We start from the raw sequence: 18,831 nt of genomic DNA, 5'->3' as shown, positions 1-18,831 counted from the left end.
TCCTTTGTGTCTTTATCATCAACATTTTGGAACAGTTCTGTGTATACCATTGGATCATGTTCAAATTTAGCTTGACAAACATAAATTGCAGAGTTTCCACAATTGCAGAAACAAACTATATTTTGAAGATAGGCTATAGGCAGAAGAGTATAAATGGTGAGAAAGGCCATTTTTAGTTTTTTAGTCCTACTTTAGTGTAAGCAGCAGCTTTCATCTGAATTAGTGGATCTCAGTTCCCAAAGGAATTATCCCATATTGATAAATATGAATTTATACCATTACTCCTTCCATTAATGTTTTATACACCAGGTGTTTGATCATTACTTCCTTCTTTTGGTTTATCTACCTATACAACTGATTAATGCCCTTAATATATAGTTTGCCCTTCCCAAATTGACTAGTATTTTGTGACTGATAATATCCCCTAATTTGTAGCATTTAAATAAAGGAGATAGAAATGTTCACTATTGTTCATTACTAAGAACATGATTAAAAAGGTGAATGTGCTTCTGTGATACGTTTAAAGACTTTCAATTTTAGTGACTTTCAACATCGTTTTAACAAGGGACTGTAACAAGTCTTCATACATTTTAGGGGTTTAAAATGCTTCTTTCTCCTGTGTATGTGACACAGGACGTGCTTTTGTTCTTAATATTTTGTAATAAAATGAAGCTGTGGTCAGGAAGATATATTACTGTATTTCTATAAATATGTTTATTTTCTGTATAAATATTGACTTATTATCAGACACAGTTAAAATCAGAAAATATTTCCCCTAAGTCTAGATAGGTTAAGCTAATAAAAACATAAAGAGAACATTTAAAAACATATTTAAAAACATATTTAGAACCTAACAAAAGGTACAGTATGCAGGACTGCCCAATTTTGACTATATCTTCCTTGACTCCAACAAACTTTGTTCTTTTTTATTACTTTGTCAGAAAAAATCTGCTACTAAATTTTCTGTTAAAATGTTGACTTTTACTTGTATTAACAGTTGTGTTTCAGATAATGTGGTAAGAACTTTGTATAATTTCTCCTCAGTTGTTTTAAAAGAATGATTATGTTCTTCACACACTTTTGACATTTTAATGGCTTATATTTACATTATTTTAACCACCCCAAAATAACAAGATCCTAAAAATATAAGAAAACAAATCACTTTAAAAGCCATCTATTTATATCACTGTCAAAAATGTGTAAGTGTATCTTGACAAACAGAAAATTCTCAGCATTTCATATTGCAGAAACAAACCCTTTCCTGTAATTGTGAGTAGTGTGCTGTGAAATATTTTTTGTATTGGATCTTATTTAGACTGTTGATTAAATAGATGTGGTGGCAGCAGTGTTTGAGGAAAACTAGAGAGACAAATAAATGAATCAGATGAATTTCTCTGTCTAACGTGTCTAATGTGATGCTTGCTAGTCTGGTGATATCAAATGTTGACATCAGTAGTGAGGACATCTACAATCTTATTTTTGGGTAATCACCAGCTCATCTTGTGTCTGTGGCTGAACAATACTAATATGTAAATCACAGCTAGTGTTCCTGACTTATTCAATGGATTTGTGATCTGGAGATCTTTTTAGGGCAAGCTATTCTGTACATAGCCTGCTTTTCTAATTACTAACAATTTCATAATTAATTTTGTGACATAATGAAGGAATCCATGTCACAAAAAAAAGGTTTTACAGAATGGCCCTAGATTTCATCACTGTATCTCATATATCAAACGTATTATTCCATAAAACATACGCATATAGACCTATTTTGATCAAAGTAAAATAAAAAAAATACTGCTGTTCATCTTTAAGGGCTTAAATGGTTTGGCTTCTGACTACACCAGGGAACTGTTAACTCCTGTACAACTACAGTACGTACCAAGGCTACAACCTACTTGCTTTCTTAACTCATATCCAATTTTGCAAGTTAGCCGGAAATTTCAGATCCAGTTTTAAAGGCTACTGTTATTCACTAGCTTTTATATAGCTAAGGTTCACCTAACATGTTCTGTAGTCTAATTCAGCCTGGCTTGTACATAACATCTATGAAAAGGCACACTATGTAACTAGCCTCTTTGACCTCAATTCTGCATCAGGTATTCTATCCTGCATCATTTACTCTATGCATAGATATACAGTATGAACACCTGTGGCACTTCTGTGTTCGTAAAATAGCACTTAGTGGCTGAGCACCATATTAAAATAATCCTGACCTGCTCCAGCTGACCTTCCACAGTCTTCACAATGCTGCCACACCCAGGAAACCACACTCTCGGATATGTGCTGGATTGTTTATATATGTATCTTTGTAAACTCTTTATTTTTCTACCTCATATCATTTTTCAAAACAAGCTTACAATACACACAATGGATAAGTTTTCCGATCTACATACCATGAAGCTAGAGAAAATCTTTGTTTTTAAATGCCTTTTATGCATGTGGGTGCTATTATTTTTAATATCATTCTTGCATCCTTGAGCACCAGGACACTGCTCTGTACTTTGTTTTCTTTTAATGTCTTGCTTGATAGATCATGTTTTCCAGTTATTCATAATGAATGTCATTATTTATTAAAGGACAATCTGTGATTTACAGTGTTGATTGTTGGCTACAAATCTTTCTTTCATAAGAAGCTTAATGATACTTTAGATACTTATCTGAAGATTGATGAGTTAATAAATCCAGCACTGGTACTCCTGCACATATATGTGCATATAAAGTGGCACATTTATGTGGAGGGTACCTGAAGCAATAACTGCAGTAATTACCATAGGATTGATTTCCTACTTCATGTATACACTTGAGCAGACATATATTTCATTTTTAAATGTTGAATTCACAGTCTGTTTAAAGTGCAACATAATTCACTGAGAGTGTTTGTTTTTAGCATCATTGTTTTTAAAATATATTATTTTAAAGAATTGTCTGGTCTATGTTTTAGTTTCAGTTACTACAGAGACAGGTTACTGTATAGCTAAAAGATGTATGGACAAAAGCATTTGTCATCCATCATAAAATATGCAAAATATACAATTACTCTCTGTGAAGGAGGTTGAAAAATCACTTTCTTATTAATAACATTAGACACAAAAATTATGATCTTTAACAAACTACATTACACTATCATGCATTAAATAGTTTGCCACTACAAAATAGTAATTTGTCAATTACCAAGACAAACTGCTGGTCAACCCATCTAGTGAAAAAAAAATCCAAATTTTGAAGATACCGTGAATATCAATTCATATTCTGTAGACTAACGAAGAAGATAAAAAGATTGTAATCAATTTGAAGTATGAAAAGTAGCAGAAATGTTTGAAATTGTCTTAACAAAACAATAACAAAAATCTGTTATTGTGAAACACAAGCAAACAATCACAACATTGATCCTGCCCTGATATAGGTAACTAAGACTGAGACAAAACATGTATTCATAAAAGATAACAAGGTGAAACCTGTTGTGAAAAGTTAATTGTATCTACTGTCAAGCATGATGGTGGTTCCATCATTTTTTCTAGGCCTGTTTTAGCTTTTTAGAATCTGTCAAAACCTTATGATACTGAAGGAAACAAATGAATAAAGTTCCAAAACACAGTACTGACAGTACTGAATATTGTATTGATACCTATTAAGTATTAGGTATTGATACCTAATTGTTTATGATTACCAGAAGTGGAATGCAAAGTCTAGCACAACAATAATCTTATAGTAACTGAATTTCTAAAGAGAAAGGAATGGAAAAAACAGGACTGGGCTTTGCAGTCATCTGACCTGAATCTGGCTGCAATACTACAATTGTTCATGCAGTGAATTTTTTGTTAAATAATATACTATTAGCTCTATATTTCTGTTATATTTGCTCTCACTGGAACTCTGGAAAACATGTTAGAATCTCCATGGCAACTGACAGAGTCTCAACTAGACCTGTTAGTTAGCAGGTTGCCGTGACTACGACCTCTGGAAGGATATCTGTTCCACCTGTGTCTAGTTAATTACCACACCTACCTCATTGAGAGCAGACTAGCTAGAATCAGACCTTGGTATTCTTAGTTCACGTTTGACCTCTTGTATGCTGACCATGCTTTGCTTGTGGATTCCTTTTGTGCTTTGTTTTCTTTGTTTTCCTGGCTACGGACTTTCTTCATTTCAAGGACTGTCCAACTGCTTTGTTCCTGTGTTTACCTAGCTATGAATTTTGCCTGAACTACGTTTTTGAAATATCTTTCAGACTGTGTATTGACTCCCTCACTTCTGCCTGCCTGCTTACTTCATCCGCCTATCTGTTTGTTTCACCTGCACATGGGATCTCCTGATTGTCTTGAACACCCATCTCACCCGTGTATGAGAAGTGTTATCACAATTCCTGTATGTATTCCTGTATTTTAAAATTAACATCAGGTTGAAATTCAGAATTTTATTACATCATATAGTCCCTGTTTTGTATAGTATACGGAGCAACCTGAAGTTGTATTTCACAGTATTACTTTAAATTGAACATGATAACAGCACAGCAGGTACAGGAACAGGATATTAGGAACTAATGTCCACAATGCAAGATTACTCACACTAACAATGTGCTTCAGATATCCTGCTTTACAGGAAAAATTGACTGGAGGCCTTCCGAAGTACTTTATGTGGTATCTTAGTTCTGTGAGAAGAGTTTGTGATAAGGGGTGCATTGTTTTTTTCTTTTCTTATTTTTTTCTTAGTAACATTCAACTGTACAAATAAAACTTTGATAATAAACTTCTTTGAATATGTAACAGATTGACTGATATGGCTGTTGTGTATCATTAGCACACAGTAGGATTGAGAAAGCCCCACTAGTCAAAAGCATCTGCTCACCAGACAGCAAATGGAAATTCTTCTGCGGCTGTATTGTCAGAGTGTGGCAAACATCCTGAAGGATCTCTAAATTCCAGAAAAATGCAAAGGACAAGGGAATAGTAATGACTGTTCAATCTTCACCAAAGCAATAGCACAAAACATGGCAATGACCAAGTAATGTCTGGGACCACATGCAGCATATTACTGTATGTCTCCAATCTTACCAATAATCAAGCTTGATTTTAAATGGCAGAAAAATCCATATATTTCTTTGGGTCTGTGAAAAATAAACTAAAAATGAACTAAAAACAATCAAGACAACAAGTAATCAAACACTTAATCAAGTGATGCAGATCATGCCTAACCTTGGCTAATGTACCTAACTTTTATGGGTGAAGTGTTTGTAGATACAAATGAAAACAGCTTTACTCTATATTTATTACTTTACTGGAAAATATCCATAAAGCATGTATCCTTCAGACAGCACCACAGAAAGCAATGGACAGAGAGAGGTTGTGGTGAGGGGGTTTAGGGACAGAGTAAACAATAGCCTATACTACAAAACTTCTGTTAAACACTGCCAAATAGCCTTTTTTCTGCTTTCCACAAATACTGTGTCCCCATTCCCAACAACATTTGTATTTGTGAGCAAAAACTAAATAGTCTCATGAATTTCAGTCTTCAGTCCTTGAACTGTTGTTACTTATAATGGACTGATAATGCTGTCCAGATGTTTTGATTTATGCTGCCTCCTTGAATACCCTACTGATCTAAAATTATTCCCACACAAAAAATGTCTACAAGACTGTAAAAAAATCTCCCACTGGAGAACAATTATTAAAATACACCCATATCTACAAGTTAAAGATATTAACTGAATAGCCTAAAATATGTTTTCTTACATTAGAAAATTATGATAATAGAGTCATTTAATTACCTAATTTAGAGAGTCTGCCCTTAGGAGATATTAGCAGAACAATTACTTTCTTTTAATATACGATTTCCCGTGTGCACCGAAAATCAAGTTTAGAGGGATCACAGGCGACTGTTTCCATAATTTGTGCTAAGGGTGCTTTTTATAAATTCAGTATCATTAAATTACCGAAAACCTCTAATCACCATTAGCAAAATGCTAAAAATACTGTTGTATAAAACACTTACGTCCTTTTAAAAGGTATCACTTCCTAATGCCCTGTGCTTTTACAGGCATTTAAAGTTTTATTAATCTATTTTTCTGTGCCTTTTGTGAAAAACTGAGAAACAAGGACACCTGAATTGCTCCAAGAGCCAGAATAATAAGAAGTCGCTTGTATCTTACAATGAACAATGTTGGTATGAGGAGGCGGATCTAATAAATAGTGTATTTACTGTAGGTCTAAAGGTCTGAAGATTCAACTGTTTTCCTTATGCTCTCCCTTTGTTTATGGATTTTGACAGCTAGTGTCTTTGAACAATCCAGCAACAGGACTAGCTGTCATAGTCATACGGGTGCTTTGGAAAAGTATTCACCCACTTTTAAAGATGTCCTGTTTTGTTGGATTACAAATGATGTTTACAACATCCATCCATTTTCTAACAGATTCAGCTAATTCAGGGCTGCAATGGAGCCTATCCTGGAATATAACAAGTGCAAGCCAAGATACACCCCGTTTTGGATGCCAGTCCATCACAGGGCACACACAGACACATGAACTCTTGAACACCAGGGCCAATTTTTTTGGGAAACCAATTAAGCTACCCATGACTGGAAACTCTTTTACTGGCACAGACCACACTCAAAAGAATTTACACACATGCATGCTGGTAAATAAGTCGCTTTCTAAACAAAGTTAAAACAAGGTCATTACTTACTAAACATTAAAAGTCAAAAATTAATTCTGGGACAATTCAGCAAGCTTTGTATACTGTATGTACACGCAAAGTAAAGCAGAGTCTTTCACAAACTGTAAAAGTTACAAACTAAATGGACAAGGGCCTTTTTCTATGTTAAAAAAAGTGAAACACCAAAAGAATATTAGTTTTAATATTTTCATTTTTTTAATTTACATGTGTAAAATAAGCCTTTTGTTTGAAACACCAAAACAAACACATCCTGCATTTTGGGAGTAGGACCCAAAACCAAGGTACAACAACTAGGGCTGTCTTAATAATGCCTGTCTTACAGGGATGCACGCGTGGACATTGTATCAGGAGTAAACCATTACTAGTGTTTCATTGGAAGTAAAACAATATGCATTAAAGAATGATTTTTTAATGTTTATTTGTATTTAACGAGGAATAATATTTATATGGAGTGTGTGGAAATTATTTTTAATAAAATATTTGTGTTTTTGGTAATGAAATAGTATTTATACTGTAAAGTTAAACATTCCAAGGAGAGGGGCCAAAGCAGTTACAAGTTCCTTCTTCAGAAGATTCACTTTGATGAGTTTTGATCTGGAATAGAACAGGTTTTGGTTTTCCTACGTACAGTAGGAAACAACTTCTGATTATAAATATGATTTTGTAAATACCTTTTTCTGTTTGTTGTGGTGACATTTTTTAGGTTGACATTGGGAACAGTTCCCCCCAAAATAATTTTCTTTGTGCCTAAGTGCTACAGTGTCTATGTGCCATCATTTGTCCAGCAACATCCTTATGCTTCCTTGTGTGCCATTAGCAATATGAACGTGACACTCCCAGTATGTCTTTGGACTTTGGGAGGAAATTGAAGCACTCAGGGGCTCCCCACAAGAACATGAAGAGAACATATAAACTCCACACAGATAGCATCAAAATGCTCAAAGTAAACAATTTTATGGGTGAAAGATTGTCAGAAAAATCTGTGAAGAAAAATTCAGACATAATTGTAAAATTAATACGAAATTGCATTAAGTCTTCACTTCCCTCAGTCAGTGTTCGGTGAAAGCAAGTCTTTTTGGACACTCTTTTGTAAACTGGCTCAACGTCTATCATGGTGGTGTGGGATCATTGATGGAGAGTGATTTTCAAGGTCAATAGAATTGATTTAGCTTGATTTGACATACTGTCTCTCTAGGACTAGGAACAGCCCTGTTTAAAGCCACTGGGTTATGGTAAAATTGAATTTGTAAATGTGTACTTCTGAAGCTATACTGACTATATTGTCAAATTAAAAGTCCAACGCTCCTCTTGTTGACAACTAAGCTTAAGAGAACTGTGTAGATAAGTGTGTTCCTGAATTATTCCCTTTGATGTAAAACGTTTGGCATCATTTGAAGTGAACATAAAATCCATGAAAGACTTGTGACATTAAAACAAGGTGAAATGGATTATAAAATTGCACTATTTTATTCATTAATGCCTTTTGTGTACCTGAGTGATCATTTGTAAAATGTAAGTTCTCAAAGAACATTTTAACATATAATTGTTTCAATTAAATAGTAACTGTAACAAAGCAATTTTGATATGCTGTTTGAGTTTAAATGAAGTCATCTGATATTCTGAATTAATTGGAAAAATGGGGGTATCTCTGTAATTTTAATTTTAACATACATTGCTGTATATTATGGTGTACTGTAGGCCTAAATATTTTTCAATATTTTTTTTCCTTCTTTGGGGAAAAAATGCAGTCCCAACAGGTGACATTAAAAATTGCAACTTCCTTAACACAATAATCTCTCATGTTTTAAAACATTTGAGCTTCAAATAAAGTAGTGGCAGCTATCATTCGCCTATATAAAATAAAATAAATAAAAGTATAAATAAAGCTTTACAAAGTACATCATGTCTGGGAATACATCAGTAGATTTGATTCGAATTTATTTTGCTTAATTTTGTAATTTGGTAAATGTACTGTTAGTGGTGGTTGGTAGACAAGCGTGTGAAAGACATAATGAATTAGTGCATAATGTCCATTATTTTGTGGAATTGAAATACCTCAAAAGATTGTGGTATTAAAATCAGTAAACATAGGTTATTGTTTACACTGTTCAAAAGCTAAATACTTTCTTTTTAACATTAATGATTCACTTATAACAGAAAGCAAAAAAAATGTGAAATTTTTAAACGGTACATTTCATAAAACCTCAAATTTACAGTGACATGTGAAAGACAACAATGAAATGTAAATGTTTTTACGTTAACCCATGTAACCCATGTAAAGGTTGATTTAAAAAAAAGGAAAGGGTTTTACTTAGATCTGCTGAAATATCGTGTTTCAATCGTTAAAGGGTATATTCTAGGATCTTCCAGAGACACCCACCAACTGCACTTCCAGTTTGAATCAAACAATATTTTTGTACCTTGTATAGGAATTTACCATTTGTTCAATGCCACTGGCAAGCCACCTTATAATGAGAAACATCTCTCTTACTTGGGAAGGGTAAGAAACTCTACCGTATGCCCCACTACACAGATAGCTCAGCAAATTGAAGCCTGGATGAGTAACGATGCTCTGTTGTGGTCATATTAATGGTATTTTTTTTAAAAGCAGACGCACGAGCGCAAAATTTAATATCTTTCCAGTTCAGCCTCATGCGTATGGAGAGCCAAGGCACTTTAGGCCCTGTCTAGCCACCAATGAAATCAGTTAAGGTGGAATATAATGGCTCTATAGCTCATATATCATGGCAGGACTTTTAATGGCAAGTTTAAATAAAAGAGGGAACGTGTGAAATGCAGATTTTATGGCATGTGCATTTTGCATATTCAGTATCACCAGCGGTCTGCCTGCTTGGGCTGTTAATTTAAATGACAAATCTTGTAATTGATCTGATTTAAAATGGAAATGTATAGTATCGTACAGAGGTATTATGTCAATGTGAGAAGAGGGCTGTGTGGTTTGTTGGCTGCATATTTTTATTTTGTGTGTGGGTCTCTGTTCTCAAATGACTTTGTGTTGTATACACACTTTCCTTTTCAGTCATATAATATCATGAGATGGAATAGCATAGCAGTGCAGCTCTTTAAGTTAATTTCCCTTACCGAGCTCAGTGGTGGTGTTACAGTGGGCTAAAGTCTATTTCATGCATCTGTTAAATCTTAATCCTATTCCTTAGTCACCCTAAATCCTGACATGTGGCATGGTGCCTTTTATGATTCAAATGAATATCTGAAATGGATGAAAGATTATCATGTTTTACCATGACCATTTCTCTCAAAAGAACTGTTGTTTATCATGTTACAAGGTTCCAAGTCTTTGCTTGCAAGTATTGCTTAAGTCACACCAAAGGTAATGGCCAGCGCTTAATATGAGGTTCCCAAGCTCAATCTGAATGGGTGAGAGTGGATGTAGCAGAGGAAACAACACGACCACAGCTCTTAACTGTGACACTGACGTGCTAACACAAGTAACTTCGAATAAAATATGCATTATCAATTTAAAATACTGTAACTCTGAGCTTTAAAATACTGAAAATACCACCCATCAGTCTCTATGATCTGACACTGTGTCTGCTTTGAGCCACCAATGACCCAGCAGGGGCAGTAAAAAAAAAAACAGAGCAAAGTTCAAGGGATTTCGGAACGGAGGTCGTTGTGATCTCCACATGGGTGATAGTTTTTCATTGAAACAGGCCCATCCAGGTCAATTGATTGGTTCAGGTTATTTGTACCTTTGGTGGATTTATGAGGGTCATTGTTGTAACATTCTTGTTATGTGTGTTCAATGTCCCTGTGCTGCAGGAGATATCCACAGGAGGTTTGTCGTCCGTGCTATTACTATCGTTAATACTGGCTTGCAATGCCTGAAAGGTGAGAACGGCCAACATAACTGAAGAGATGCTGTCCCCCTCTATGAGCTGTTGTCCATATTCCATTGTGGCCTCCTAGTGTGAAGACGGTCTGTGAGATACAGAATTCAACCTCCCTTGATTTGCAGAGAAACCAGGGAATCCTTTTTAAATACCAGCTCCATAGTTCTCTGGAAATTTACACTCTTCTACTACTTCAACAGAAAGTATGGAAAATAAATGTCCTCTTTGAAATTAATAATCTGGCCAATATACATTCCTAGCTATCAATTGTACTTTACATCTCTTTGCAGTAAAAAAAACACTTTTCTATACTACATACTGTATGCAGTGTAAAGAAATCTCAGTTAGGACACTCTTGCATTGAGGTTTTGTTTAGTTATTATCAAAGTCAAAGTGCAATCAGTTAACTGTTTAATATAAAACGTAGATGTCACAAACACAAATTCTATTTATTGCAAGCCAAATGATGAAGAATGAAGACTCTTGCATGGTTTGCTGAAGGTTAGTAGAAAATGGTTATTTTAAGGGTTAAATGACTAATTTTGGTTCATGAATGGAACTGCAGTCTAATATTCTCAGACAGTCCACACAATGATTAACCTGGCCTTTGTATTCACCTGTATTCCTTATGCAACAATCCATGTTTTCAGGTTAGTAAAAGGTCTGGATTTATAGTATATCTGTCTTAAACTTTGACTTTGTAATGAAAACTTTGACCTCAACATAGAATTGAACTAAATTGGATTGAATTCCAACACTGACTGGGGACTAAAGGCAAAAAAAAGAAGCACATGTGTTTCACAAAGGATACAATGTAGATTGACCAATAAATACACAGTACAAAAATATCTTAATTTGCTATACCAGCACATATAGTTAATGAATTTTAAAGTTTAATTTTGAGGCATTTGTTTGACAAAAACAAGCTTTTGTTTTGCTGAGTTGCTGTGTTTAGATATTCTTTTTTGCTTTGTTGCAGATATATTGTACAGTACCTAAGAAAAGTTGTACTTCAGAAAACAAAACATACACATTTTAACGCTGAAGTCTTACATTCTTCAGACGATAACAACAAATAAAATCTTGCCACACATCCAAAGAAGCAATGTTTTTTTATCACTCTCTGACATAACCAGGTATCAAGTGTGCTTTGGTTGCAAATATTTATCCCAGGTTGTAAACAGTTTGCTTATTTACATTTCCCTTGGGCAGTTTGTGCTGCCAGTAAGAACTGTATGCTGTCATTTCCCTTGACACCTGCTTGCTAGAACGGAACATCACTTTTGTAAGCCATAAAGAGATTCACTTGTGGCAATTAGCTTCACTAGAGGCAATGTTTTTTTTGTGTGTTTGGGTTTTTGTTTTAAACGTAGAAATAGGAGAAATGCAGTCATTCATTTTTATTGCCATTTTTAAATGTTTTCATGTGTATAATATTCTAAGATCACACTTGTTTTTTTAATACCAAACATGCAGATTAATTCAATTGCTTTTAAGAATTATATAATGTAATACTGTACATGTTCACAAGTTATTCTTTTTCATTATTTGTAGAATACACAGTTTTTCATAGGGGGCACAAGAGTATTCTCAACATGGGTTGAACCTTTTTTTTGTGCCAAACACAATGCTGATAATCTTAATTTTCATTTAAACTGAGCATAAGACACTGATTGAATTGCTAAATTTGAGTAGCCTCTCTTTGTGGATCACAAAGGATCATACCTGTGAATGCCACATTCATGCAGGTGACTTAAAATATTCGTTTTCAACACTTTGTATCCTGAAGATGCCAGTGTGTATTGGAAATCTCTTATTCTTCCCTTAGATTTACAGCTGTCTCCTAAACCGCTTGTTTCCCAGCTCATGATTACAATCTAAACTTGTGTCCTGTTCCTGGTAGGCAGTCTATACTAGTAACCTTAATGATCTGAAATGGACACTTCAGAGGGAAGTGGAAGATTCAGCTTTATGTGGATTCTTTTATAGGCTTCCTCCAACTTGTGGAGTTTGGTCAATGACCTGATCCTGCATTCTTCAAAGAGCTCTATGACTTTAACCTTTATGATGCATGAAACTACTAAATGTTTTCTGTGCATTACCTCCTTTTATACTCCAGGGAAACAGGAAACCTTTGGAAACCTCTAGTCCCAGAGGCCATTTAAAAAAAAAGAATGTTACTGCAGATTTGTTTTTGCTGAATTTTATTTAAAGGAATACTTAGAGGTGTGATTCTCTTGTTTTCCAGAATTCCATTAAATATTTATGACAAATATGACTTTATTCTATGTAATGCTATTATTACATTAGGAGATTTTCAGAAATTTCCCAGTTAGACATATTATCGAATCTGTAAGTCATTCTGCTATATGAAGTTTTTCTGTTTCATAGGGGTTTAAAGAAATCTGAAAGATAGTGTACATTGAAATTTAACATTTTTTTGGTAACAAAACAATGAATTATTGTGATTGAACTAATAGATTATGTGCAAATATATATTTTTTTTTTATTTAGCTACTTGATGAAAACACCCTCAATGGAAATGGAATTGTATTTCCCTTTCAATTTGCATAACTAAAATCATACTTGTAAGTGCACTACACCAGGAAATGAAAAGCAACATAGCTTTCAAATAAATTGCAAGAGATGCTGAACATCATGTTTAAGTATTGTTATTAAAGAATGAGCACAACTTCACTTGATACTTGGAACCCCTTAACATAATATCTACAGTAAATTCACTTAACTCTTTTGTTTATTTTCACTTAGGTATAAGTTAATACAATTATAATTTTATGTTTCAATTATAATGTTAAGAAACATTTTTAAGATTTTGTAATTTGGCAAGATAAAATGTATAGCAAGATACAGTATGAAGTGTACTAATGATCAAAAAGAACACTAATATAGAGTACACTAAAATGACAAATGCAAAGAGAAATCTTTATATTTTTTTATTGCATTTTCTTGTTTCAAATATTGACTCAGCATAAGATTAAAATAACTTTTAAGGATTCTAACAAGTTTTAAGAAATAGAAATAACCTTTTCAGCACCTCACACAGATAGCAGACTTCACTTACTTTTACATATTTACCAGTATTAGATTGTGTCAGCCAAAGATATTTTGTTTGTAGATGGAGGTTTTCATGGTGGAGTACTTGCGCATAGTAATGAGGCAAAATAGACAATACAATTCATATAACTAAATGGATTGGCTGTATATCTGGATCAATTGTTTTTGATTGTGTCCATTTGCTCAACTGTTCTTGAGATATCTGAATACTTCTGACATAACAGAAATGTTTTAAAACTGAAGGAAATATTTTATTTCCTGTCCAAGCAATCAGCGCCACAAAATAATATATATTTCCTCTCTCTCAATCTATAGAATTTATTCCTGATGTATCTGATCAGTAGTATCTTAAAATGATATAACAAAAAATGATATAACAAAGCATCTGATTAATTGTGAAAAAAAAAAGACATTTACGTACACTACAAAGTCTGCTGGAAAACAAATCCCTGCAAAATTATTTTATGAAACCATGAGCATAACAGATTTTGACATTGTGTGTTAAGAGAATAATTATTTTCTTACCTTTTCAACAGCACCGCTTCCTTATGTGCTTTGGAAATTGTGATGTAAGAGTAAAATCTCCACTTAGCCAAAGTGAAAACATGAAACATAAGGAATTTTCCTTTAAGAAAATCATATACAATGTAAGCAAGAGGTATACAATCGTTTAAGGGGATTCCATTTATTTTGTTTTTTTGTTTGGATTTCTTAAATGACACAGGCTTTACTTTATTGCTTCTGTGTATTTATAAACCTGTAATAAATGACATACATTTCTTCACAAACAGAGAACAATTACAAGTAAAAATTATATTTAAATACAATGTCCTACAGAAAACAGCACAACACATTTTCTCCTTCTAATATATATTACATCATAGCAACAATGCATATGGACTGTGCACAGTAAAAATGTTTCCTGCACCAAAGTGAAACAGCACTATTTTCAAAAATTGCCCTGATCAAGTGCAATATTTTTTACTGCAGAAGGGCCAGGTGATTCATTTTTTCAAAGGGAAAGCCTGAGCCTTGTGTGGTGAAGAGGGGAAGGAGATGTGACTTTCATTGGACATTTGTAAAATGAACCTTTAGCACCCAAAAAATTATTTTACAATGACAATATATATATACAAAACCTTTTAAGCGCAATAATTTACATTTGGACTAACTGGGTCATGCAATTCCTTAACTACAGAATAGTGGAGAGTCTATCTCATTTCAGAGTGCAACAAAGCTAGATTTTTCATCATTTTTTGAGAAGCCGAAATATAAACAGTAGAGTGGACATAAATTAATATGATATGACTGGCAGGATATACGTTAAAAAACACTAAGATTGTAGACTCTGAACATGTGTGCGAAAACTCCAATAAGTCACCTGGCAGCTTGTGCTTCTTTACAAGAAACAGCATCCTGGCTGCTGATCAAAAGGGAAGGATCATACTGAGGCAGAAACAGAAACTCCAGCAAGACTGCGACCATTGTTTTTTGTTTACAGCACGTACTACAGGTATATACTTAGGGCAGTAGGAAGTGCCGATTTTTTAATGTCATATAGCGTCATATAGAAAGTTGGGTTAACATCACAATTCTGTATAGTCCGATATGTTTTTTCCTTTTACAAAAATAATGCAAAATAGCACCGTGACAAATATTTTGTGATCGGAACTTTAAGCAGCTTAACTGATATTATGTCAGTTCCAATACCAATAAGCACTGATACAATTATACACCTTTTAAATATTTATTCCTTTAAAAATAATAAGCAAGAGGATTTCATTGTGCAAGTAAGTGGCTTGAAACTATGATTACAGTAAGACATTTGTAAACGAAGAATTTGTGTGATATAAAATTCTTCCCTTCTTTGATGAGACAAGACGTCCGCTTTAAAGAGTATTCATATTGTATGTATGCAGCACAAATGAAGATGTTCTTTTATTAAACAAAATTCTCTCTTGCGCATTACTATTTAATTTTATCCAGAACACAACATTATCCAGCACTGTCTCTTCAATAAAATCCTTAATTTGTGCAACCAATCTGATTTTCTTAAAAGTACAGCAATGTAGATCCTCCAGAACTCTTACAGTTGTTTTGAGGTGTTTTGAATAATCACCAAATGCTAATTGGTTTTGTAAGGGTTCTAGTTGAGAAGGGGTTTGGTCTTTTTTTCAGGCAGTTATGAGCAGAGAAAGAACAGCAGGAGAATTTGTTGCAACTGAAGACAAAGCGCCTACTGTACCTTGATAAATAAATATCACACAATTACGTGTGATATAGATATTTTATGTAAATATAATGGAATCAGCATTCACGTCTTGTAGTGTTTCATATATATTTATAGATTGATGAAAAATTAATTTATAAGGATGATTTAGATTATATCTGTGAGAAAATGTTGCTGCTTTTGTGACACTTTTGTGATTTTACACTGTATGAAAATCTTGAAAGACACAGAGGTACAGTGTGTTGAATTGGTCTTTCCAAGTTATAGATTTTAACAGCCTTCTATGTTGTGCCCAGAAATGTGTCTTTAAGATAAATAATTTTCACTGTTGAAATTTCCTTTAAACAAAGTCAAGACAAAAAAATGACCCCATAAGGCAAACTACTTCAGCCTCAAGCCATTCCCAGCACGTCTTGCATAACTCAGTGCTTCAAATTATCATACATTATGGCACAACAGTGCTGGGAGATAGCATTTTATAAGCAGAAGAATGGCTTTTACTGTTTTTATTAATGTAATTTTAATTTTAAATTAAATTCTACTATCCTTTGTACATAAGATGATCAGTAGTGTTTCAGCAACAAATGACTGTAATTTTGCTAAAATGAACCTACAAAACTATTTAAGGGTCGGGAGAACCTGAAAGTGGTAAGCAATACACATACCTGAAAAGGTTATTACAAAGTGAGAGAACATGAGGTCAACATCATTGTCTCCTCGAAGCTACAGAGACTCATTGAGTAGATGTAATCAGCACCAGTTGGGTTTAAGTTTCAGACTGTAGCATGGTCTATTTATCAAACAAAGTTTTCATTCCCCTTTTTTTTCCCATGTAAATGTGAAAGTGTACCAAAGCTGTATGTAACCATTCAGTAGATTACATGAATAAACAATATTTTCTTCTCTGAAAGTACTGTTTGAAACATCCGTATACATAAATGACATCCTCTGAAAATGACATTGAAATATTCTGATTTTAAAATTGTTCCTTTATGCCAATGTGCTTTTGTAGCTGAAGTCAAACCACAATCTTCAATTTTTATAGTCTTGCTGGACTCATTCTGGAGCCTAAGCTCAGAATGTTGCAATCATCAGTCCCCATAGTGCACGATTCTACAGCAGACTGTGTCAAGCAAGCCATCGAGTCTGGTGTTTATATGCTTATCTCATGCTGATCAGAAGTCAGTTCTTGTCTGTAGACGGGAGGGGAAAAAAACGATGGACTTCAGTTTAATGGACGAGGATACTGTCATGAGATCAATCTCACACCTTCTTCAGCAGAGTCGTTTTTTTGCAAGGAGGAGGTGGGGGAGGAGGTGTGACGGTCTTGTGCTCTGATTTATGGATGATTTGCTGCCAGTCTTCCTTCTCCTCACACAGCTTCCTTCTCCATTCCAATAACTCATGTAGGGCAGTGCTTTCATTTTGTGACAACCGCAGCTGATGGATGACCTGAAAAGAAAACAGGAGACTGCTTAACGTGGTGGCACCTGTATCTATTACCTGTACAATTGTGGGCTCTGTCTTTTTAATGTTCTTATGTTTTCACCGATTTTCACCATCTCATTTTTCTTATACAGCCTGACTCCTCTTTCTCCTTTTTTGAGCCCTATTTCATATTGTCTGCTGTTGAGGAAGGTGGATCTAAATTTGCAGTAGGTTCCCATACCCCTTACAAGCCATACACTGCAGACAATGACAGATTTGTTGTAATCCTTTTCCCCCCGAGAACAACCACTAATGCTTACACAAGGCAAAGTAGTCTACAATCTTACAGACTCATTTCATTCTAATAAGTCAGAAACAGACAAAGGATATGAAATTCATAATGAGCTGACACCTTTTTAACTCACCAAGTAGCTGGTGAACTACTTTCTGTGTGCACACTTACATATGTTTTCCTATGCACCAGCCCTAACAAAATCAATTAATTATATATTTAAGTCATCTCACCCTCTTCACATATTGCAGCAGTCTTGAATAAGGGTTTAGAATAACACAGATGCCAAAATAACAGAATGCTCAAACTGGATCAGGAAAAAAAATGAAGAAACAAAATATTCACTTCTTGGGTCATTAATCAATTCAATATGTTTTCAATGTTTAACCTATAAATCTATTGGTACTGGAAAGTGATAGAAGCAAATACTCAAAACATTCTATTCAAAAACACATTTTACACCATTACACCATGATATCTTCAAAAAACAGGTAAACACCAAAATTATTAACCATGTTCACAAAAACAATACATTTCTTAAGTTGTCAGTTAACCAAATTCTGGTAACTGATTCTGGTAATTGTGGTATCTGGTAACAGTTACTGTATTTCATTTTACATTTTTGGTTAAGGACTGTAGATAGAACATCCACCAAAAAATGTTGAGAAAAGATTACTTGTAGTTTATATACAACATGGTTAATTATCCACGGAGGCAATTTACATTTTCATCGGGTTATTCAAGTTCTATTTTGTTATTACTGTCTCACGGTTTGTTGTTTTTTTTTTTTCTGCTGTGCAGTATAATGGATACTTAAGCCATTCATCTTAATTAACATTGTAAAAAGAAAAGATTAATAACAAAGGAATATGAATCACCCTTCATATTCCAAAAGAATACTGTAAAATGGTATAAAGACCAGACTTTTCCCTCAGCCGGTGTGTTATGGTAAAGCAAGATGTTATACATGGCCTCACAAGAGGTATGGTTTTTGTTGCATCTGTTGATTTTGACAAATATATTTCCGCCATGTTGTCCACCCTGTTTGGTCAGTTTCTTTTGACTGTTTCTGCAATCAGTCTCTGATCACTGCCCGCCCACTTTCACCGTCCAGGAAACCCAGTCCCTGGGCTATGGCCACTGACGAAAAAGAGGGGCAATGCACTTCAGCCCTTCTGAAATCAGAGATATTCAAAACAGATTTCTTGCACTAAGGATAATTATAGACTGAAATAAGTTGTAGATTTTTACAGGTTTTTGCA

General features: G+C 34.2%; 1 protein-coding gene across 3 annotated transcripts in view; it reads right to left on the bottom strand.

Moving 5' to 3' along the window:
* Nucleotides 1-14,273: 14,273 nt before the first annotated feature.
* myo16 (myosin XVI) overlaps nucleotides 14,274-18,831 on the bottom strand; it is a 154,578-nt gene continuing 150,020 nt past the window's right edge. For all 3 annotated transcript variants that reach the window (XM_015364436.2, XM_015364435.2, XM_006639256.3), the window contains exon 35: nucleotides 14,274-17,301. In XM_015364436.2, coding sequence (XP_015219922.2) covers nucleotides 17,113-17,301 — 189 coding nt within the window. In that variant the 3' untranslated portion in view covers nucleotides 14,274-17,112. The remainder of the gene's footprint in view (nucleotides 17,302-18,831) is intronic.

The sequence above is a fragment of the Lepisosteus oculatus genome, chromosome 15, assembly GCF_040954835.1.
Source record: "Lepisosteus oculatus isolate fLepOcu1 chromosome 15, fLepOcu1.hap2, whole genome shotgun sequence".
Classification (NCBI taxonomy): Eukaryota; Metazoa; Chordata; class Actinopteri; order Semionotiformes; family Lepisosteidae; genus Lepisosteus; species Lepisosteus oculatus.
This window is presented reverse-complemented; position numbering and strand designations above follow the sequence as displayed.